The sequence below is a fragment of the Phycomyces blakesleeanus genome (genome assembly GCF_001638985.1).
Source record: "Phycomyces blakesleeanus NRRL 1555(-) unplaced genomic scaffold PHYBLscaffold_33, whole genome shotgun sequence".
Lineage (NCBI taxonomy): Eukaryota > Fungi > Mucoromycota > Mucoromycetes > Mucorales > Phycomycetaceae > Phycomyces > Phycomyces blakesleeanus.
The window spans coordinates 183,549-204,620 of NW_017265163.1; the positions used below are offsets into that span (position 1 = coordinate 183,549).

The 21,072-nt window shown below is 37.4% G+C and overlaps 8 protein-coding genes across 8 annotated transcripts; 4 read left to right on the forward strand and 4 right to left on the reverse strand.

Annotated features, from left to right (window-relative positions):
- Positions 1-128: 128 nt before the first annotated feature.
- On the reverse strand, positions 129-2,733 carry PHYBLDRAFT_183730 (hypothetical protein). Its single transcript, XM_018438821.1, has 10 exons — positions 2,235-2,733; positions 2,010-2,131; positions 1,798-1,941; positions 1,709-1,753; positions 1,546-1,628; positions 1,299-1,484; positions 1,177-1,225; positions 935-1,114; positions 322-711; positions 129-238 (listed from the first exon to the last, which is right to left on the reverse strand). The coding sequence occupies exons 1-10, from the start codon at positions 2,338-2,340 to the stop codon at positions 182-184; spliced, it is 1,362 nt and encodes a 453-aa protein (XP_018284847.1). The 5' UTR covers positions 2,341-2,733; the 3' UTR covers positions 129-181.
- Positions 2,734-4,731: 1,998 nt separating this feature from the next.
- On the forward strand, positions 4,732-5,589 carry PHYBLDRAFT_79763 (hypothetical protein). Its single transcript, XM_018443500.1, has 3 exons — positions 4,732-4,896; positions 4,965-5,087; positions 5,203-5,589. Exons 1-3 carry the CDS (start codon positions 4,861-4,863, stop codon positions 5,371-5,373), a joined length of 330 nt encoding a protein of 109 aa, XP_018284848.1. The 5' UTR covers positions 4,732-4,860; the 3' UTR covers positions 5,374-5,589.
- Positions 5,590-6,289: 700 nt separating this feature from the next.
- PHYBLDRAFT_189191 (hypothetical protein) lies at positions 6,290-8,681 on the forward strand. Its single transcript, XM_018439618.1, has 2 exons — positions 6,290-7,086; positions 7,396-8,681. Exons 1-2 carry the CDS (start codon positions 6,666-6,668, stop codon positions 8,544-8,546), a joined length of 1,572 nt encoding a protein of 523 aa, XP_018284849.1. The 5' UTR covers positions 6,290-6,665; the 3' UTR covers positions 8,547-8,681.
- Positions 8,682-9,292: 611 nt separating this feature from the next.
- Positions 9,293-11,656, reverse strand: PHYBLDRAFT_87177 (hypothetical protein; the record flags this gene model as incomplete). Its single annotated transcript, XM_018443656.1, has 3 exons — positions 9,293-10,622; positions 10,731-11,350; positions 11,462-11,656. Coding segments are annotated over 3 exons (2,145 nt in total), but the record flags the coding sequence as incomplete, so codon positions are not given.
- A 1,230-nt stretch (positions 11,657-12,886) lies between these two features.
- Positions 12,887-13,471, forward strand: PHYBLDRAFT_70196 (hypothetical protein; the record flags this gene model as incomplete). Its single annotated transcript, XM_018442233.1, has 2 exons — positions 12,887-13,055; positions 13,296-13,471. 2 exons carry the CDS (start codon positions 12,887-12,889, stop codon positions 13,469-13,471), a joined length of 345 nt encoding a protein of 114 aa, XP_018284851.1.
- Positions 13,472-14,424: 953 nt separating this feature from the next.
- PHYBLDRAFT_70195 (hypothetical protein) lies at positions 14,425-15,277 on the reverse strand (the record flags this gene model as incomplete). Its single annotated transcript, XM_018442232.1, has 5 exons — positions 14,425-14,520; positions 14,589-14,623; positions 14,699-14,741; positions 15,034-15,106; positions 15,204-15,277. 5 exons carry the CDS (start codon positions 15,275-15,277, stop codon positions 14,425-14,427), a joined length of 321 nt encoding a protein of 106 aa, XP_018284852.1.
- A 737-nt stretch (positions 15,278-16,014) lies between these two features.
- Positions 16,015-18,205, forward strand: PHYBLDRAFT_70194 (glycosyltransferase family 34 protein; the record flags this gene model as incomplete). Its single annotated transcript, XM_018442231.1, has 2 exons — positions 16,015-16,650; positions 16,748-18,205. 2 exons carry the CDS (start codon positions 16,015-16,017, stop codon positions 18,203-18,205), a joined length of 2,094 nt encoding a protein of 697 aa, XP_018284853.1.
- A 262-nt stretch (positions 18,206-18,467) lies between these two features.
- On the reverse strand, positions 18,468-20,739 carry PHYBLDRAFT_137141 (hypothetical protein). Its single transcript, XM_018429839.1, has 7 exons — positions 20,694-20,739; positions 20,378-20,545; positions 20,034-20,206; positions 19,749-19,932; positions 19,498-19,673; positions 18,845-19,390; positions 18,468-18,779 (listed from the first exon to the last, which is right to left on the reverse strand). The coding sequence occupies exons 1-7, from the start codon at positions 20,720-20,722 to the stop codon at positions 18,646-18,648; spliced, it is 1,410 nt and encodes a 469-aa protein (XP_018284854.1). The 5' UTR covers positions 20,723-20,739; the 3' UTR covers positions 18,468-18,645.
- Positions 20,740-21,072: the final 333 nt, after the last annotated feature.

Here is a 21,072-nt window from a genome sequence, read left to right on the forward strand (position 1 = left end):
ATTAGAAAGTATTTACATCAAGGGTCCAATTGACATGTCCTACTTTCTACTTTTTATGAGCAAGATTTATTTCTTGTGATGGTTGCTTGGAATCAATTGCACACAGCACAAGTATATAAACAGCTATTGATTGTAGTAAATCTTATGATAAGAATAATAAATAAAGTATTATGCAGTCTCTTTAGGATGTAGCAATTGATCCATACCCAGAAGTACGATTTACTGGATTATCATCATTCTAATAATAATAATAATAATAATAATAAAAAGATATTAATTAAAGAAGGTCAGTCTATACTTTATTGTGATTGTCAAGCTTGCCTTTGTGTCATCAGCAAGGGTTCCAAAGGTTGGTAAGAGAGACCGCCTGGCATAAGATCCCAAGGTAAAAAATGGGACGGTGCCTCCATGGACGACAACAGAAGACAGGACCATAAAATAGATGATGGGCTCAATTACTAGATAAGCAGAAGCAGTTCGGCCTTGAGGGCTGATGTGACGCATGGTTTCGGCGTAGTAGAACAGGGCACCCACACCCATCGGACCAAACCAGCCCACAAACAGAGCTTCACGCCAGGTATTTATGGCAGGAACCCAGCGATAACAAGCCATGATTATTGGCAATCTCCTCAACGAAAGTACCAGAATGGCTAGAATCAGTAGATTGCCAAATGAGAGACCGATGGCTGAATTGATAAAGCTACCCCATGGCTTTTTTTTTAATTATATATATATATATATATATATATTAGTATTATTTCTATTATATGAGCTATTTAATTTTTTTTTTTTACTTTTAATCCATGTATACATGTCATTTAAGAAATACATATATATATTTGTACATCTTATTTGGCAAATTCCCCTCAAAAACTTCTATAAAAGGATATTTCTTTATATATTTTTTTTATCTATCTTTTAACGTTGAACTTACGATTGTTGCACCAATATAGCCAAAGATGCTCAAGTTAAGGATCAAGTCAATGACCTCCATAAAGCTAGAATTCTTTGTTTCGACCCGGAACCAATCATCCCATGTGAAGGCGTTTCCGGCAATAAAGCATGCCAATAGGTCATCACTTCCAATCATAGCCACAGTTCCCATAAGAAAAAGCTTTAAAAGATTTTATTTAGTATATGTATTTCCTTTTATTTTTTCATCATCAAGAAACTTACTGCCAATGAAATTGAGAATAGCAAAAATGACTCCTTGTTAACAAGTCGTCTTTATATATATAAAAAAAATAGAGGCAATTGGTTTAAATACACGTATAACTTTTTGGTCTTCTTTGGATTACCTTGATTCGGCAAACTGTAATCCCTTGCGAGCAAGATACCCCACAACAAATCCAATAATCACAGAAAAAATGATCTGGTATCCGAGCACAAAAAGAGTCCATTTTTGCAAAGCTGGACCTATAGTCATCTGTACAAGGTAGATGGCTAGGAATAGAAACGGATATCCAAGCCCATCATTGGCACCACTTTTATGTACATTTAGATTTAGATTTAGATTCAGACATAGATTTTATTTGTATTTTGTACCTTTCTGCAAGTAGAATATGACGAATGTTCTCAGGTACATGTGTCTCAGCAAACCTGCCTTGGACAATTGAACTTGCCAATACCTTGTTTGAATATCAAACTTTAGCTTGCATTTAAAACATATTTGACCGAGAATAATAAAGAAAAATCAATAGAACCTTACCGGGTCTGTTGGAGTAAAACAAGAGGCGATTACCAACGCTTCGAGCTATATGGATAATTAGTATCAACAATAAAAAAAAATAGACTTACAAATCCAAGATTAGGAATAATCCACCATACGCATAGCCCGCTGACTAACCACATCCATATCATTACGGGTAGCAAGAGCACAAGAAGAGACCGCAGTTCGGTGCGTAAATAAGCTTTCGGAAGAGACACACCTGCGGCCATGACCTGATCATAGGTTGTGTATATGTAATTAGAGAAAATGGTGCATTACAAGCATTTTTGTTTTGTTTTACTTGGATAGCAATGATTATACGAGTAAATTCACGGGTAAAGTCTGGTGTGCTAGTCAGTTCTTGAAAGTTTAACCAATCAAGACAGGCTGGACCTAGAAGAATACCACCAGCAAGAGCAACCACTGTAGATAGATAAATAAATAAAATAAAAAAAGCATTTTTTGGTTAGTTGTAGCTATTTACTTGGTATTAAGAATTTGTTAAAAATAAATTATAACAACTTGCATGGTTCGGAAATGTATAGCCTGTCTTTGAGTAATAATGAAAAGAGAGCATAGAATAACATGAGCCCACCAAATGTGGCAGCGATAACAGAAACGGTATCTTCCATTGAACTGTTGCGTATGTGATTATGTATGTATCTTTTGCTTTTCTTTTCTTTGTTAGGCTTTGTAAAGAGAAGATTGCTCTCAAACAGGTAAAGTATATAAGTATATATTTATGTAGGGGTGATTTTTTTTTGTACAAAAAAAAGAGGGGTAAATAAAGTAGGATATTAGTTATTGTCTCTTTATAAAATATTTCTGGTATTGTGTTATGTTGTGTTGGCAACGTATCAGCTAGCTTGGAAAATTGTGGAAATAAAGATGGTAGAACAACAGATCATGAAATGGATAGAGCGTAAGAGATAAATAGGAGAAAGGGGTCTTTTTATAATGTTTTTTTTTTGGCAAAAACGTCAAAAACTTCTTCTTATTATTCTTATTCTTGTGCTTGGGGCTTTGATGTTTGTAGTTCTGTAAAGAGGAGAAATTGTAAAGTTAAATAAGAAGAAGAAGAAGATTAAAAGAAAAGAGGTGTTTAGAAGATTTAAATATCCAAATTTTCTAATTAATTAATTTTTTTTTAAAAAAAAAAGTTCACTAGAGATATGTGACTTGCCGATAAGAAAGTAATAAAAAAAAAAGGGGGGGGACATTTATGTGCGTATGTGTGATTGTGTATATGTAATGTAATGCATAGATAGCTAGTTATATATATATATGTGTGTGTGTGTGAAGGAGAGGGAGATTCTAGATGATCGATTGTGCTTCTAATGTTTTACATGGCGTATGTTTTCTTTATGACAATAATCATCTCGATCCACAAAGAAATAGTTAGCAATAGATTTAGATATAAATCTATATATAAAGGTAATTTAATCCAGTTTAATCGAATATGATCTACTCCATGGCCACAAAGTATAGTGAAAGAGGTGTTTAAAGGATCAAGGTATATAGGTTGGAATATTACAGGTACAAGAAGTGCACTACTTTAACTTGACTTATTTGGGAGTTTTTCTAGATGTACAGGAAAAAATATCCATTTTTGGGTTATTTCACCAAGAAAGATTCAGTTAAATTGGATACCCTATTCTATTTTTATTTATGTGGTTGACTAAACATGCACAAGCACAAGCACTTTCTGGGCTCAATGTGATCAAAATATAATTCCCTTCTTTTGGTCGTATACCCTACCTTGTTTTGTAGCAGTGATTATGTTTGTCTTTCAAAATACAGGTATTCTGTTCAATATATAGACCTAATAATTTGATTAAACATGTATATTATATGTATGTAGTAGGGGCTATGTGAGCACAAGTAAATATATATTTAATTAATTAATTAAGCTTTCTATTCTATTCTATTCTATTCAATCAATCAATCAATCAAGCCGTCAAATTTCTCCACACTTGTACACAACAATGGGTCAAAAGAAGAAAATCCATTCTGTATTCCAAACACTGACCCTCCAGCTCCAATCCCCCTCTTTCTCTCTTGTCTTTTTTTATTATTATTTATTTTTATAATACGATTGCCTAATTGTGTATCCAGATATAGATATAGATATATATACAGTATGGGGATGTGGGGCAAAAACTCTAAATATTTATACATTTTTATATATTATAGAGAGAGAGAAAAGATAATTATCCCTGCATGTGAATTACAAAAAATAAAAAGAAACTCAAATGTACAAATCGTTTTTGCTTTTTTTTTGTTTCGTTTGATATTATATTATCATGGTCAAATGAACTCACTACTTGACTACCCCTTTCTTTGCTTTGTTAAAAAGTGTACAAAATGAGCTGTACAATATCGATAGATAGACTTGAATTTGTCTGATTGGTGATATATATTAATAAAATAAAAGAAACGGGAAAATCTTGTTCTTTGACTCCACACGGATCATCCAAAAGTAGCTTTTTTTTTGTATCCCCCGCCGCCCCTTCTTCACCTCCTTAATCTCCCTCATTTACTTTTAGCTGATTGAATGATATATCACCTTGACTTTCCTGCTCTTTAATAATAATAAAAACATTGATAATAGGAATCATTTTCTATAATTGCATTGCATTTTATTTTATTCATTCGATTGACTGACTACCTCATAAAATTTAATTCAATTAAATTCAATTGATCATTTTTTTTGTCCTTGTATACAAAGCAACAATATTACCTCGTAAGATTATATATATATATATATATACATATATAGTTATGTAGGTTTTCTAGGCTTCTAGGTATCAAGTATTGTTTTGCTTTTACGCGACAATCCACGTGGTGAGTTAATGCTAAAGAATGTCATGCGGTTATGATTTTTTCCCAACTCACCGTACATTTTACCCCTTATTAAACCAAAAAAAGTATGTATACGAGTTACCAATAGGAAACTTTGTTGATAGATATATAAATATTAATGTTGATATTGATATTGATCTTAACCTGGTCTACCTTTTTCTCTTTTCTATATATTCCTACCTCTTTCTTATATAGATAGATAGATATATAAAAGGGAAAGCCGTATTTAATCAAGTCTGTTATATATATATATATTTTTTAAAAAAAAAAACATTTCATAAATTCACAGAATGGCTTCTCAAGTAGCAGGTTACCAGATTCACGCGGTAAATACTGTCTTGTCTAGTTAAAGCTCTATATTTTTCTCTTTCTTTGCTCATCAATATCACCATAGTCAAATCTTTTGGATCTTAGTTTAGAAGAAGCATTGGCAAATGCTATGCATGCTGGCTCATTACTTTCTGCTATCGTTCAAGCACTGAACCATAAGGAGCTCGAAACAAATGAAAGTGCAAAGGTAATATTATTAAAATCAAATTTGAATCGAATCCAACATTTAATTATTTACCTTGATTCAATGTCATGTTTAATTTTTATTTAAAATGATAATAATATTAATATTGTTATTAAAGGATGCCTATGCTGAATGCCGCAAGTTAAGGGACTACCTGGCTGAACAACTTTGGACTGTTTCTGACACAGACGGTGTAGCAAGTATCCAGGCAGCTCTGGATGCCTTGACGGAGACAGTCGACGATTATGAACAGAAGCAATCCGGATACTTTAAGGAAACCATATTTTAAAAAGAAAATATATATATATATATATATAAATGTATCAATTCAAAAACAAAATAGTTTGGACAGACTAAAAAGTTCAAATGCCTTACTAACTAGTTCTTCTTTCATTGTAAACTTGAGTTGAGAAGAGTATTATACTTATATATAAAAAAAAAGGTGATGCCTAAAAAAAACCTGTAATAAAATATTTTCACATGGTAAAAGATATCCATATGAACTAAATTTTGAACGTTTTCGTCTGTCCACATCAAATCAAATTGTTGTATAATTTTTTTTTCTTTTGGCTTTTGGTCTTTATCTCATCTCTCCCTCTCTATCTTTATCTTTATCTGTATTTCTCACGGTTTTATATATACATCAGTACTACTATTAAGTTTGGAAAAATAAAATACGCCTACTGTTTATACTTTAGACTTTACAATCCATGCTTCGTGCTTTATAAAAATAACTAAATAAATAAAATCCTCATAAAAATACTATTCGTCAAGTTCCCAAGCCTTTTTATATAAATAAAACAGAAGCAAAAGAAAAAGGAGAAAGAGAAGAAGGATCCAGAGAGGGAAAAAAAAGGGTTGGAAGGGTCAAAGGAGGAAGAAGAGGGTGGATAAAATAAATTTTTGTATCCTTCTTTCTTAATTTTGATTGATTTCATTTGATTTGATTCAAATCAATTGATCCGAGCTGAGCTGAGCTGAGCTGAGCTGAGCTGAATTGAACCAAACTGATCTGACCAGACTTGACCAGACTTGACCAGACTTGACTTGAACCAAAAAAAAAAAAAAAAAAGAAAAGAAAAGTGATAGTGACCTTATTAGTCTACGTCATCAGGTGTGCATTTAGCGTTTTGCGTTTACCGAAAATTTTTCTGCTCCGGGCAAGTTTCGCACCACTTTCCATCCCCCCTCTCTTTGTTCATCATAAAATTCCTTCGAACGTCTGCCGGACAAACAAGAACACGGCTCGAACTTATCGTCTTTTAAATTTCGAGTCCTTTGCAAAGCAACCCTATCTTGAAGATATATAGACACTTCTCTGCCAGACCAGTCCAGTTTAGTCCAGCTCAGTCCAGCTCAGTCCAGCCTCTTTGTCTTTCGACCAAACGACTCTTGAAGATACCTGTATATAATATATAATATATACATCTCATTGTAACATATTTATCATACTTTTACATACATACTTATATATATATATAAGTACATACATTTCCCAAGATTTTATAAAATATTATAATCAAAAAGTCTCTTTTATATATATATATATTATATTATACATATATATTATATTATTTCTTCATGGATCCCAGTGCTTGCCCCCAGCCTCAAGACAATTACTCGGCCGGTACACCTGCGCAAGAGGACTGCAGTACCCTGTCACCGACTTTGGCCGATATCCTGAGTGATGACCGTATTCTGCGGTTCTACCAGTGCGTCAAGGACATCAAGACCCAGCGGTCACCCAAGCAAACCGCAGCCATGTTCTTTGCACTCTGCCATGCTCTTGGTGACACAGTCTCGTTCCTCAAGGTGCCCAACATGTCCAAAATCATATTCCGCCAGGAGCAGCAGATCTTTGCCGTCAATGTGGCCGGGACGCAGCACGACGCCGTCCAGCTCTTCCACAACACCGGAGAATTGCCGGCCCTAGACCCTCTCAAGATGGACAATGGACCGATACTGCACCCCGTCGAGCACCAGAACCTCTTTGCCGCCCCAGGTCCCGCAGAACATTCACCCCAGCACCTTCTCCAGGCCGCATTGGCCTCTGTCTCCCCTGCTGCTGCTGCTGCCGTAGCCGCTGCTGCTGCCGCCAATAACAACAACAACAACAACAACAATAATAATCCTAACCAGCACCATAACAATCAACATCATAATAACCAACATCATAATACTAGTAATAATAACAATCAGGCTAGTACTAGCAACAGCAACAGCAACAGCAACAGCAGCAGCAACAACAACAACAACAACGGCAGTAATCCTGAACCTCAACCTAACCTCAAACGAAAGAACGAAAACAAAGACACGACCAAGCGAGCCAAGAAAGCCAGCCCTCGCGACAAGGAGTACGCCGTGCGCCGCAACGAACTTATCCAGGACCTCCTCAAGGTACCAGAGGCAGACTTGCTCCACCAGGCCAACATTGTGGACGACGACATCAAACTTGTGATCCAGGGCCACGAACGGAGCACGAAGTTTGGAGTGCTGCCACCTCTGCACCGCTTTGCCACGTTTGCCAACCTGCCGGCCCACTACGACTGTGACTTTGCGCCCAAGAACGCGGGCGTATATTTCAACTTTGAGTATTTCCAGCTCTACCTTGCCTACCGCGACCTTGAGCTGGAGCGGCAGCAGCAGCAGCAGCAGCAACACCAGCAGCACATCGACACCAGCGACCACCGGCCGGTTCTGGTCCAGTGTCGGGCTGACATTGAAAAGGTGCTCGTGAACACCAACTGGGAGGCCATCCGGCGCCGTCTGACGATTGGTGAGCGCATCTGCCAGGTGTGCGGCGCCTTTGGCCGTGGATTTCTCCTGCTTTCCAAGCAAGTCTCGGGTCGAAAGCTGCTCCATAACTTTAATACGGGCGAGTGGAGTGAGTTCATGCGCGAGTTCCAACATCCCGAGAGCCAGGCTCTGCTCCAGACCCTCCAGGCAAAGTACTCGCCCGAGCGGTTCTATGGCACTCGTCCAGTCCAGGCACTTCATGATGTCCACTCGGTCATAGCCTCGGCCAACTCTTCTTCGTCTGGTGCTTCGTCTTCTGGTGCTCCTATTCCTGCCTCACCTTCAGCGTCTTCTGGTGCTATTGTTGTTGTCGGTCCATCTTCATCTTCATCTTCTTCTTCTGGTCCCGGATCTGGATCTGGACCTGGATCTGGACCTGGACCTAGTTCTACTTCTACTTCTTCAAACGTCAACCACAACCATAACCATAACCATAACCACAACAATAATCATAATCATAATCATAGCCACAATCATAACAGTAACAATACTGGTGCTAATACACCTGTTGGTACAAGTACTGCTTCAAGTGCTAATCCTAACCCTAACAACAATGTCAGCAATCCTTCTCCCATATCTACCACAATACCTTCTTCTGGACCTGAGATTGCTAGAGTGGCCACGCCCCTTTCTACTCCTGTAGAACCATCTACCGAAACCCAGTAAACTGATTATCTTTTATTATCTCACTCTCTTTTTTTTTCTTTTCTTTGTTTATTCTTCCAACCCCCCTCTTTTATATTTATTTATTTTTATAATGTTTTAAATCAAGCCAAATAAAAACGGACAATCAATACAAAATCAATAATTAATAATTTTAAGAAATAATATCTATCTATATAGTAGAATGATAATCTCAACCTATAAGCCCATTCAGTACATAAATTTATCCTAATATATTCAAACTATCAAAATAATTAATAAACTTTTTTTTTTTTGGATTTTATATAAACGTCACATCATCTAACTCACCACCTTGCCCCCCTCTTAATTATTATTGATATTGATAATTCATTTTGGAATATTATGAAACAAGCTTGGGTACAATAAGCCAAACCAAACCAAACCAAAAAAGATATATTTTTACAATATTAAACAAGTAAGATAAATAAATGTATATATATATGAGATACATCAAGAAATAGAAAACAAAATTGAGCAAAGTCACGCTATGGTAAAATAGTAAATATATGAAAAGAGAAGAAGAAGAGTGTAAGGGAGGAGGTGGGGGAGTTTGTCTGTTCTTTGTTGCCGCTGTTATGCCTATGACTAATTTGTTATTATACAGCCTTACTTGCTTATTTGACTTGCTTGCTTGCTCTTCTCTTTCTCTCTCTTTTTTTTATAATTATTATTATTCTTATTTTTTTTATATGTGTATGTGTATGTGATTTGTATGCTTATTTTTTTTAACTCCAGACATCTTCCTGGTATCTTCCGGTAGACCGAAGTGTCTTGATAAAGTCATGGGCCTGCTCTTCAGTCTTGCCACCATAGGCAACCGCAAGATTGACAAAGGTCTGGTGTACATCGCGAGCCATAGACTTGGCATCACCGCAGACATAGAGGTATGCTCCCTTGTTAATCAACCCCCAGACCTCTTCTCCGGTTTCTTGTAAGCGGTGTTGGACATACACCTTTTTGGCCGACTCGCGCGAAAAGGCTGTGATCAGACGAGATGCTGTGTTTGGCTCGCCTTCCTTTTCTTCGTTTAGGGTCTCGAACAGACCTGGCCACTCATCCGCATACAAAAAGTCTTGCTGAGTCCGAGATCCAAAGAACAGCAGGGTCGGTCCAACCGGTCTGCCGGATTTCTTGTGGAAGGCTCTCTCGCGCACGAACGCACGGAAGGGAGCAACGCCAGTTCCGGGTCCAATCATGATCACAGGACAGGCTGGGTTCCGGGGCAGCTTGAAGGTCGATCGGCGCACATGGACAGGCAGGCGCACCTGGGGTTCCAGGTAAGTGTTGCGTGGACCCTGGATATCATAGGTTGGGTAACCACCAGCCTTGAGGACCTCATTTGAATTGTGGCTCCTGGCATAGACGTTGTAGAGGAAGTGGGTCGCGACACCGTACACAGTGCGCTCCGGACTGGTGGTTGGCTGGTAGGCCAGGGTGACAACGGTAGCCGAGATCTTCTTGGGTGTTTCCTTGGACGAAGACGAGATGGAGTAGTAGCGTGGCTGGAGGCGCGAGATGCTTTCGACAATCAAGTCAAACGGAACACCAGCCAAAACACCCTCCGGACTACCGCCGCCAGAAACAACGTACTCAACCACCTCGCCGAGATTACGCACAGCCTCGCTCACCTGCAGGCGGTAGGCGTCCTTGTCGGTGGCCAGCTCGTGCAGCCGAGGCTTGATTTCTTCAGGCGCAAACTCTACCAAGGCCATCAGGGTCTGACGCGAGACAGGGGCACAGATGTCAAGATAGTGGCGCAAGATGGTGCGGTAGGTGGTCGGGACCGGGAAGGGGCTCTTTTTGGCCGCAGCCTTGTCTACAGCACACACATCCACTACCTGGTCAAGCTTGTGCGAAATACCCAGCACATTGGCCAGGCGTCCGATCTCAACTTCGCTGTTCGATGGCCACAATGCCAGATGGTCGCCGGTGTGGTAGATCAGGTTGGAGTCGGTGATGTCGAACTCGATGTGGAGGCAGTGTCTGTCTGGTTCGTCAAACAGGATCCGGGATTCGATTGGAGCAAGATATGGGCGCTTGGCATCATAGATGATTTTACTATAATTATTATTATTATTATTAAGTTTTTCTTTAGTTAGTATACATTGTCCAGTCTATTCCCTCTAGTTTCTTTTTTTTTCTCTTTTTATATTCCATGATATTAACCTCTTGTCTGACTTTTCTGCCAATTCACCAAGATAAACGTTATCCGAATCCGGGCTGATTTCCAACTCATCGATCTTATACGTGGCTTCACGAGGACCTGATCGAGCGCTGTGCTCGTCTACACCCAAGGCCTCGCAGAAAGCAGGCCACATTGTCTCCTGCCAGGTCAAAAAGTCCTCCTCAAGCGACCCATCGTCATCACCTTCACCGCGTTCTCCAACACGCTGGGCACCAAGATTGATGAGCTTCTTGTCGAGGATGCGGCAGACCTCGTTGTACTGCTCGTAGGTGCGGTTGCCAAGACCGAACATGACATAGCGCAGGTTCTTTAGAGAGGTTGTGGGGTCTGACTCATCCTTGGAGAACGCCGGTTCTTCTTCGGTCACGAGCTCCCAGAACTCGACCGCATTGTCGGTCGGTTCGCCTTCACCATAGGTCGCCATGATGAAAAAGACGAGCATGTCAGGCGAAACGGTGTCGAGATAAGAAAGGTCGTAGAGCTCGATGTCGGCCGTCATGCAGCTGACGCCATATCTTTGGGAACATTCTTTGGCCAGGCGAGAAGCATAGTCCTCTGCTGTACCTGTTTGAGAGCCATAGAAGAAGATGACTCGACGGCCCTGAAAATATACAATGATAAGAAAGAAATAAAGAAAGAAAAGATAAAATTGTATAAATATGGATTTATCTCTTCTCTTTTTATATAAATATGATAATATTGATTTTCTTACCTGTTCTTGCATAATCTTTACAAAATTGCGTTCGTTCTTGGGTGCTTGAACAGGGGCAGGGGGTGGTGGTGGGGCTGCCTTGAAGAATCTTTCGGCAATCTTCTTTCTGCCAAACCAGGCAGCAGTTCCTAGACCAATTGCACCGAGGATTGCAAAGTCTAGTGAATCGATCATTGCAGGTTGTTGTTGTGCCATTTCTATTTATATTGTGATCTAGATTTGATTCTAATGATGATGAAGATGAAGATGAAGAAGCAAGAAAAAGAAAAAGAAAACGAAAGAAGGAGTTTATATAAATGTAATTTGTATAAATGTATTGTATTATGTGATAAAATTTGTAAAGACGCCTTTTGGTTTCAAGACCTATATCTATATATTCCTTCTTTTGTTACACTGATTGTGATTTGTCAAAAAAAAAGGAATAGAGACTGTATATAAGAATATTCAGGGCATTCTCAAAAGCACACACTGCAGATATCTATATATCTATAAGAAGCTTTTTACACAAAGATGTACAAAAATTATATACATCTATTCTTTATATATATTTTTATAATATATATATTTTCTTCTGAATCCATCTTTACAGATCCGCTATAAAATCGGAGATAGACAGCGATATCGCAACAAAATCATACAATGAAAAAGAGCCTTGTTGTCTAACCCAAATATCATTTTCATTATATGTGTATCTATACAAAGCCTCCCTAAAATGTCTATAGTTAAAGCGCAAAATATACATATAATTTGGCTCAATTCAAATTGCAGTAATATTGATCCCTTTTGTGATTATATTATCATTCTTGCTATCCTGTTTCTGTTTCAATTTTAACTGTAATTATATTGTATTGTATTGTATTGTCATCAAGTTCAAAAGGTCTAATTGCATAGCTTGACTCTGAAAAATACTATATATATTTAAAGTATAGATAACACATGTTTTTCTCTTTAAGCAGTGCAACAATTATGTAAACCATTTGAGATTATCATTTGGTCTTTTGGTCTCACAAACCTACCATACTAACTCTCACTGCAACATGAATTGCGTTTCTATCTTTTCATAGTACAGCATTTATGTCTTTATCAAATGAGATACCTTTCTACCAAAAAAAAACAGAAACAAAAACAAAATCAAGGAATCGATATTAAGGTGTGCGCTTTACAAATCTTAAACAATACCAACAGACATAGTAAAATGAACCTAGACAGCAAGATTTTTTTTATTGTTATAAAAGAAAGGAAGCAGAAAGAATAATCTGATAACTCTATATTGAGTTGAGTTAAATTGTACCTTTGTATTTCTTTTTTAAGAAAGAAATAAAAAAAAAAGGTGTGGATAGTAATAAATTGATATCATTGGCTAATCTCATTTTGATCCCTTTTTTTATTTCTTTAGTCTGTCCACACAAAGTGCTATTAAATAAAATGGTACAATACGCAGAGAATGTGTTATTGGATAGAAATAATATTGTCCATTTGACTTTTAACAAAAAATTTGCCTTGGACAATTATAAGCTAATTGGTTACTTGATTGTACGATTTCAGGTACACCAAAAACGAAAGAAAAAGGTGTTTTTTGTTTTGTTTTTAAAAGGTATGTTTTATCATTATAAGACATGTCATCAAACTGGATATAAAAAAGGGTGAGCAGGAGCCTGTTAATCAACACTTGGATCTTTTCCTCTGCTTCATAATCACAAGTATGACCAGGCAACGAAATAAAGAACGAAAAGTAGCCAGTACCTCAAAGGATTGTAGATACTAAAAAGGTTGGTTGAACCCTGCTTTAAATATTACTAACATAAACTTCTTGATACTCTTGGTGTTTTCTCAGAGTATCACAGACCATCAAATATACCTTGTGCCTATAAGCCCATCGCTGAACTATGCAAGACTCCATTGTCCATTCAAGCCATAGGCCAAGCATTGTATCGGGTCGGGTTTCCACAGGATCTTGATCTTATAACACACAGTGGCTCTGGGCTCATAAGGATAATACGTTATTTGTGAGTAGTACAAGAATGAACTTTTGATTATATATATATACATATACATGTTAATAATCCACGCATCTATAGCTTGGACTCAATGAGCTCGCCTCAAACCCAATTTAATTAACACTATGCTTGAAAGGACAGCTGTGGGCTACCTAATAGTAATATACAGTAAACCAGCCGTAATAAAACATGCTGTGAACTAAAAGTAGTATAGAACGCTATAATCATAAGCCTTTATTGTATTCTTGTAATAACATTCTCAAAATATTTTATGTATAAGAAACGGAGTGTTAAATCAGTAGTTTGGCTTTCACAAGAAACTTTTGAAAAAAATGGAAATCGGGTTTATGTGTAAATTTGTTGTATGTGGATCTGCGCCACACACTTTCTCTTTATAAAGAAAAGAAAAGAAAAAGGATCATTTGGATATCAGAATTCTTCTTTTTTTTTGTACATTTTTTGGGGTGTTCAAGGTGTCAAACTTTTATGGATATAATAATATTCAGTAGCATTATTGGCATTTGTTCTAAGACAAATGAATTCTGGGTATCAAAAAGACCTATTCTTTAGCTTATTGCTAATAAAAATAAAATAAAAAGAAGTTGGTTAAAGGAGTGTATATTATATATCACACCCAAAGATTTTTTTTTGTAAACCTTAAGATTGTTTTTGGAATAACGCACTATTCTATAAACAGTAGTCAAGTTGGCCAACAAACCTTCCTTATATAGAATACACAGCAGCCGTGAGGACCCCCCAACCCCCTCCCCCCATTTTGTGAAATGGCCAAAAAATGTTCCTCATTTGTAAAATCTGTATTACGTAAAATCTGGTCTGAAAAGGTTTGAAATTTTTATTTGAGAAATAAATTGAGAAACAAAAAAGCGCAAAAAAGTGCAGAACTAAAAATTAGAGCAAAAATACCCTTGCAATACTAAATAATAATGTAAGCAATATAAGAAAAAACTATGTAATAGCCCAAAAATTGTAGTAGTAACGACTGTTTACTACGATGGGAACGGAGGCAGTAAAGAAACAGCAACAGATGGAGAATATCAAAAACTATAGAAATGAAGACAAAGATTAATATTAATAATAAAATGGGACATGTTCAAACATTGAAATCTTACCTCTTGAAAGCAATAAAGAATAGATTCCACTATGACTTACCTAAAGCAAAAAGAAGCACAAAGTTAATAATAGAAAAACAAACTCAAGCTATTAAGATAAAGATATTTACCTTCGCTAAAGAACACAATGGAGCTACTCAAAATGACCGTAATCTAGAAAACAAAAGTATTAGTAAAGGCTTTATAAACCTATAAATGTACTCTGTTCAGAAAAATACCTTGTTTCAAAGTAAAAGGGCTTCTAATAGCAAAGTAGATACATATTATATTTATTAGTACTTACTTGAACTAAAAATGAAAAGAAAGAAAAAAGAAATAAAAGAAATATACTAATCCTTCAGTTAAAATGTCAAGTGCGTGATGTCGGTTGGGATTTTTTTTGGGGACTTAAAGTTTTTTTCTTGGTTTTTATTAACTTAGTATTTTTTTCTACAATACAACAAATTTTACAATGAGTGGGAATAATCACGGTCTTTACAGATATTTTTGTAGGTATTGGTCTGATACGGTGCAAAGTACTAAGAAATTGATATTACAAACAGATGAGAGGGAAAAAAACCATAAAATAAGAAACTAGAAAGCTTATTCCAAGAAAAGTCTTATCACCATGAATACCTTGGCTGCTGGCCTTCGCAAGTACGAAAGTCTTTGGTCAATTCTGAATATCCTAAGCCAATAAAATCTCTCATTTTTCTTTTTTTGCATTTGCTCTGTCGCAAAATATATTTTTTTCTTTTTCTCTGTCACAAAACTTCTTTTTTTTTTTTTTCTGTCGCAAAAGGGTTTATTCTCTTTTGCTCAGTCGCATATAAAATATTTTTGCGCAAAATCTACCCAAAATAGTCTAAGACCCTTTTTCTTCTGCTTTTCTTATTTTTATTTATTTATTTACAAGTAATCAGCCAATTGAAATAGATATTTTCGTTTGAGTAACTGTCTTAAACTCAAAACTTCTACGTATTTTTTTATTTTTGAGCTTGAACCTTATTACAGCCAATAAGCACCCTTAACTCAAAATTTGGCCAAAAAAATTACCATAAACAGGTCAAAAGTCTTTGGGTGTGATATAATATATATATATATATAATATTTAAAATATTCATATAGATTCTTTCCTGATATTCCATAATATACTTATTAAGCGAACTTTTTTCCTTTTATATCCATCCTTGGCTACACAAAAAAGTATAAAAATAAAGATCCTAAAAATAAAGATTGTATTTAAATATCTAACTTTTTATTTTTTTACCAGGTATTCAAAAAAAAAAAAAAAAAAGAAAAGAAAGAAAGAGGCATTTATTCATCATCATTTTATTTTATTTTTATTTTATTTTTAATTTTTTAAATTCTTTTTACTTTTTCTTTTTTTTTGTTAAAAAAAAATTTCTTTCTCTTGTAAGAAACACAATAAATTAACAAAAGAAGAATGGCAACAGAATTGCCACTGTATAAAAATAATGGACCAAAGAAACTACAAAGACCATCAAGGCACATCATCATAGTCTTGATGCTCAGTGCCATCCTGATCATCTTCTTACTCAATCGCCATGTCGACCAACTACCAAAACCAACACAACAAGACCAAGTTCTATGGGATGTCCAGGCAGAACTTCCTCCACCACCAAAAATCCAGCCCACTCAACCCACTCAACAACAACAACAACAACCACATAAAAACAGCTCTCAACTATCAAATGATATCAAGCCAGCCTCACCTCACTCTGACCAACACAGTAGACTCTCTCGACCCTTTGCAGATCTCACCGAAGATCCGGATATCAATCAGTCCGGGCACTACACACATCTAGTCGTCATTGGATCCGAAGCCTCCCAGGGCTCCAGACGCCAGCTCATACGCTCAAAGTACTTTGGATTGCGTGACAATCTGTTGCCATGTATGCAGTACGACACCGATATATACTACACTTTCTGGATCCATGGTGGCCTCCCCTTACCAGACACCCCCCTGCGACGCACCTACGAAAGTGAGAAAATGGAATGGAATGATATGCAAGAGATCCCAGCTCGTCTTGAGTTCGAACAAGCAAATGTCATCGCATGGGTAAATAACAATAACTGCTAAAACAATCAAATGCTTCTTTATACTAACAACAATTTCATTATATATATATTAAATAAAATAAAATAAAATAAAAAAGGTTGAAAATACTTTGCTTGTCGAGAAAAAGATCACCTATGACTATCTGATTATCCAAGACGGATACAGTTTTATCCAGCTCTCGAAAACAAAATTCGAATTGGACTCTGGGGTCATTGGCCAATACACCCACTCGCCTTACTCTCTCACAAGCGACACCCCATTAAACTTTGTCTGGGGTACCTTTGACTCCACCAAGTCAAAGTCAAAGTCAAAGAACCAGAACGAGAACCAGAACAAGAACCAGAATGTCATCGTTGGTTCCACAGCCGCAAAACTCGCTCTCTCAAAACAATCCGAAATCCACCACCTCTATCCTGACTTGCCTCTGCTGACTGGCATGTACGAACTCTACAACTCTATCCAAGACACCCTCAAGGCCGTCACGGATGCGTCCCTGGAGCCAGAGGCAGCCGCCGAAGAACAAGAGCGCCTCATCCCGGCCTTTATCCGCGAAGACGGGCCCGAGGGAACCCAGCGGTTCATCGACTGGGAAAACAACATCGAGTCAGTCCACGCCGAAGACATCGTCGTCAAAAACGTCTACCAGGATTCGGAGTTTGCGGCTCTCAGCGACTGGTCTTATCTCAAGCCCACCCGGGTGTGTCATCAGCACGGCTCATTCTCTGCCAATCATCCTCCTGTCCACCCCATGGACGACGACCAGGACATGTCCGAGGATTCTGAAGAAACCGACGATGAAACGTCCTCGAAAGACTACAGTAACAGCGGTGGTATGGGACCATCGGTTGCAGTCTTGACTTCGTCTTACATCTACGACGCCTGCATGGAACCATCTGCAACCCGTGCGGCAATGAACAAACGAGCCTACGCACTAGAACACAACTACGCCTTCGTGGCCCGCTCAGCCGAATTTGCCCAACAGAGCGCCACAGGCCATGTCCGCCGCAAAGCCGTCTGGGGAAAGATTGACGTGCTCGAAAAGGCATTGCCAAAATACGATTGGGTATTCTGGCTCGATATGGATGCTGTCATTATGGACCAAAAGCGGTCGCTTGACGATCTGCTGGAAGAACTCAAGGCCGATTACCAGAAACAAGACAACGGATTCCAATTCGATAAACAGATTGACATGATCGTCTCCAGACCTTCCAAGGATCGCATGATCAATGCCGGCGTGCTCTTGATCCGAAACACTCCCTGGGCCATGCAGTTCTTGCGCGACCTTCAGGATATGTCGGGATGGTACCAAAAGGGTCCTTCTTACGAACAAGGCGCCATGTGGGAACTTTTGCAAAAGCCAGGAAACCGTGAGCGGGTCTTGTTGCTAGACAGAGACGACCACACTTTCAATACATTCCCTTCGTACTATATTCCCGGAGACTTTGTTGTACACTTTGCTCCAGACAAATGTCCCAATGATGCTGTCGTAAAAGGACTCAATGCTGCCGATCTTATTCTCCAAGGTCAACGCATCACAGCAAAAGACATTGAATAAAAAAAAATGACCAAAATTTCTACAACTTTTCACATCTACAACAAAACACATACAACACACAGACCATACATACATACATACATTCGCACATACATACACACATACATACATACATACATACATACACACATACACATATATATATATATATATACACTACTCACTTACCCGTCCGTCCATCCATTCATATATCCATAGCAACAACCAACCAATCAACAATAAATTAAGAATTGATATATCTTTATATATATATATAAAATTTCCTTTTTTTTATATTTTATATTTTATTTTTATTTTTTTTACACCAATTGCACACAAACATATTATTTTATATACCTTTCTTTTTCTTTGTTCATTTTCATATATAAATTTGTTCAATAAAGGAAAATGTATGGTGCATGTGGTGCGTGATTTTTGGTTGTTTTCTTTTTTTTTTTGGTTTATAGAATACCCTGTCGTCTCAGTTCTTCATAAGTCTTTTTGTTAAATACATTGCCTTCAGTGTCCTCAAATTCTTCCATTGTCTCTGCCTTGAAGTCTTCCTGGACGCCTTCCTTTTTCAGTTTCTCATAAACTAGACAAAGCATATCATAAGCTTTCGCATACACTACAAGGCATTATGCACAGAATTTTTCTTACGTGTGTAGGCATCATCAATCTTTGTGATTTCATGAAAGTGTCTTGTGTTTGGAATACCAAGACATCGCATACCATGAGCATGGCGCCACTCCTGGAAATGCTTGTCGAATGCTTTGCGGCCCATGTAGACATAGTTTCCGCAGATCTCACAGGGGTACTCCACACCAAGGCCATGGAGTTTGTAGAGCCAGTAAGGAATCGGCTTGCCGTCCCAGCCCAGGGGAAGCTTGAGCGGGTTGTAGATCCGATCCTCGTCTTCCTCATCTGACTCCTGCTCGGCAATCTCGACTTCTTCCTGCTCCTGCTCCAAGATACGTTCCTTGTCAGTCAGGGCCTGCTTGCGCTCCACATTGGCCTTGGATTCCTCACGGACGTCCGATAGCGCATCGGCATAACGGATAATCAGGGTTTCTTTCCATGCCGTGGCCTTGCGCTGATCTTCCTTGGTCTTTGGTCCACCCGCATCAAGCTTTTCTTGTGCCTTGATGTGTTTCTTACCGTTCTTGTGGCCATCAAACACACTTTGCTTTGTAAATTGTTTCTGGCCTATTAATAATAATAATATTTTTTTTGGTTATTGTTATAATACCAATATCAATATTAATATATATATATATATATATCTGGATTTATATCCCACTTGCATGCTTCACAGAACAAGGCTTCTCCAGGTTTCTCTTGTGTTGACCACTCCCAGCCAGAAACTCGTCCTTCATCCCATGCTTCTTCAAACTCCTTTCGTGCACGGTTTTCTAACTCTCCCACATCAAACAATGGCTTTGCACGTTCGAAGAATGATCGTAAATAGGCAACCATTGAATCAAGATATCTATTAAAGAGAAATACAAAAATTCGATTCAATTCAATTCGATTCGATTCAATTGAGTATTTCTTGATGACTTACGCTTTGTATTCTGGGCTGGATTTAATGGATTTTGGATACAATTGGGCAAAGTTGTCAAAATCGGAAAGATACTGCAGGTAATCGAGCTTTTTGACCGACTTGAGGTTGATGTATTGAGCATGTAATGCATTAAAGTCAAAGTATCTACCAAGACCTTCTTCTCCTGAAAACATCTTTTCAAGTTCTAATTCCACCATAAAAAAAATTTAATAAGAATCATTTCTTTTATATATAAAAATCTTTGTTTCTTTGTTTCTTTTTCGTGTGTATATTTAGCTTTATTACCGTCATCGTCACTTTCGTCTTTGCGTTGATTGAGATAGATGAATTCCATTTCCGGTGGTTCGACAGTTTCGTTTGGATATTTGCGATGATGTTCTTTAATGACTTTAAGGCGTTCATAAAACTCGCTGAATTCGGATGAACCTGACAAGGCATTTATTTCGGATTGGCGAAGTCTTTTTTTTTTTAAAAAAAAAAGAAAGTAAATTACGTATATATAAAAGTATCAATTGAGTACAATTCTTTCTTTTTTTTAAAAAAAAAACCCCACACACTATAATGTTGCTTCATATATATAGATGTGTGGATTATAAAGTGTTGGTTTGTTACTCTTTTTTTTTTTTTACCCATCTTGATCTTCATAGAGATCATATAGTCTGTGACTCTTTTCGGAAATTCGCGTCAAAAAGGTATCCATTGTGTGTTCGGCGTGTAGACGTTCTCGATGAGTCTTTGCATCCTGCATGAATTGGTCGACAATTGCCTGCTCTAGGCGTTCAATGTCTTCATGAGCTCTATAAACATTTAATAATAAAGTATGCTTATCATTATTATTTATGTTCTTCTCTTTACAGCATGTATGATGTGTAGATGTATGTAAAGAATATCAAAACTATGACAAATAGTTGTGTAAAAATTAGAGTAAAGATAAAGATGCCTTACGCTCTCTGTCTCTCGAGTACGTTGTTCATTACACTTTTTTCTTAAAAGAAAGAAGAAAAAAAAGAAAAAAGAAGAAGAAGAAAAAAAAAAGGGAACAAAGGTAAGAAAGCTTTTGAGAGTTTAAAGTTGAAGCAAAACGGGACACAAAGTGCAGAAAAATGACAAAGAGACTTTCCTTAATAAATTCCAAATCCAATTTCACCACTTCAAAAAAGTAAGTCTCAGCCACAGATCACGTGCATTAGATTTTGCCCTTGAATCTCTTTCTCGTTTTTTTTTTTTATAAAAAAAATATAAGAAACGATTAATTCTCCGCCATTTCCCATTTTTCGTTTTTGCTCTTTTTTTTGTTAACCTTGAAAATAAGTTCCACCTCTCA

Coding starts and splice junctions, on each gene's coding strand:
- PHYBLDRAFT_189191 (XM_018439618.1), top strand. CDS start 6,666: ATGGATCCCAGTGCTTGCCCCCAGCCTCAAGACAATTACTCGGCCGGT. Junction 7,087..7,395: donor GAACCTCTTTGCCGCCCCAG/GTCCCGCAGAAC, acceptor ACGAAAACAAAG/ACACGACCAAGCGAGCCAAG.
- PHYBLDRAFT_183730 (XM_018438821.1), bottom strand. CDS start 2,340: ATGGAAGATACCGTTTCTGTTATCGCTGCCACATTTGGTGGGCTCATG. Junction 1,942..2,009: donor GTATAATCATTGCTATCCAA/GTAAAACAAAAC, acceptor ACCTATGATCAG/GTCATGGCCGCAGGTGTGTC. Junction 1,485..1,545: donor CATATTCTACTTGCAGAAAG/GTACAAAATACA, acceptor TGTACATAAAAG/TGGTGCCAATGATGGGCTTG.
- PHYBLDRAFT_79763 (XM_018443500.1), top strand. CDS start 4,861: ATGGCTTCTCAAGTAGCAGGTTACCAGATTCACGCG. Junction 4,897..4,964: donor CAGGTTACCAGATTCACGCG/GTAAATACTGTC, acceptor ATATCACCATAG/TCAAATCTTTTGGATCTTAG. Junction 5,088..5,202: donor AAACAAATGAAAGTGCAAAG/GTAATATTATTA, acceptor TTGTTATTAAAG/GATGCCTATGCTGAATGCCG.
- PHYBLDRAFT_137141 (XM_018429839.1), bottom strand. CDS start 20,722: ATGAACAACGTACTCGAGAGACAGAGAGC. Junction 19,674..19,748: donor TCCAGCCCAGAATACAAAGC/GTAAGTCATCAA, acceptor TCTCTTTAATAG/ATATCTTGATTCAATGGTTG. Junction 18,780..18,844: donor GATTGATGATGCCTACACAC/GTAAGAAAAATT, acceptor TGCTTTGTCTAG/TTTATGAGAAACTGAAAAAG.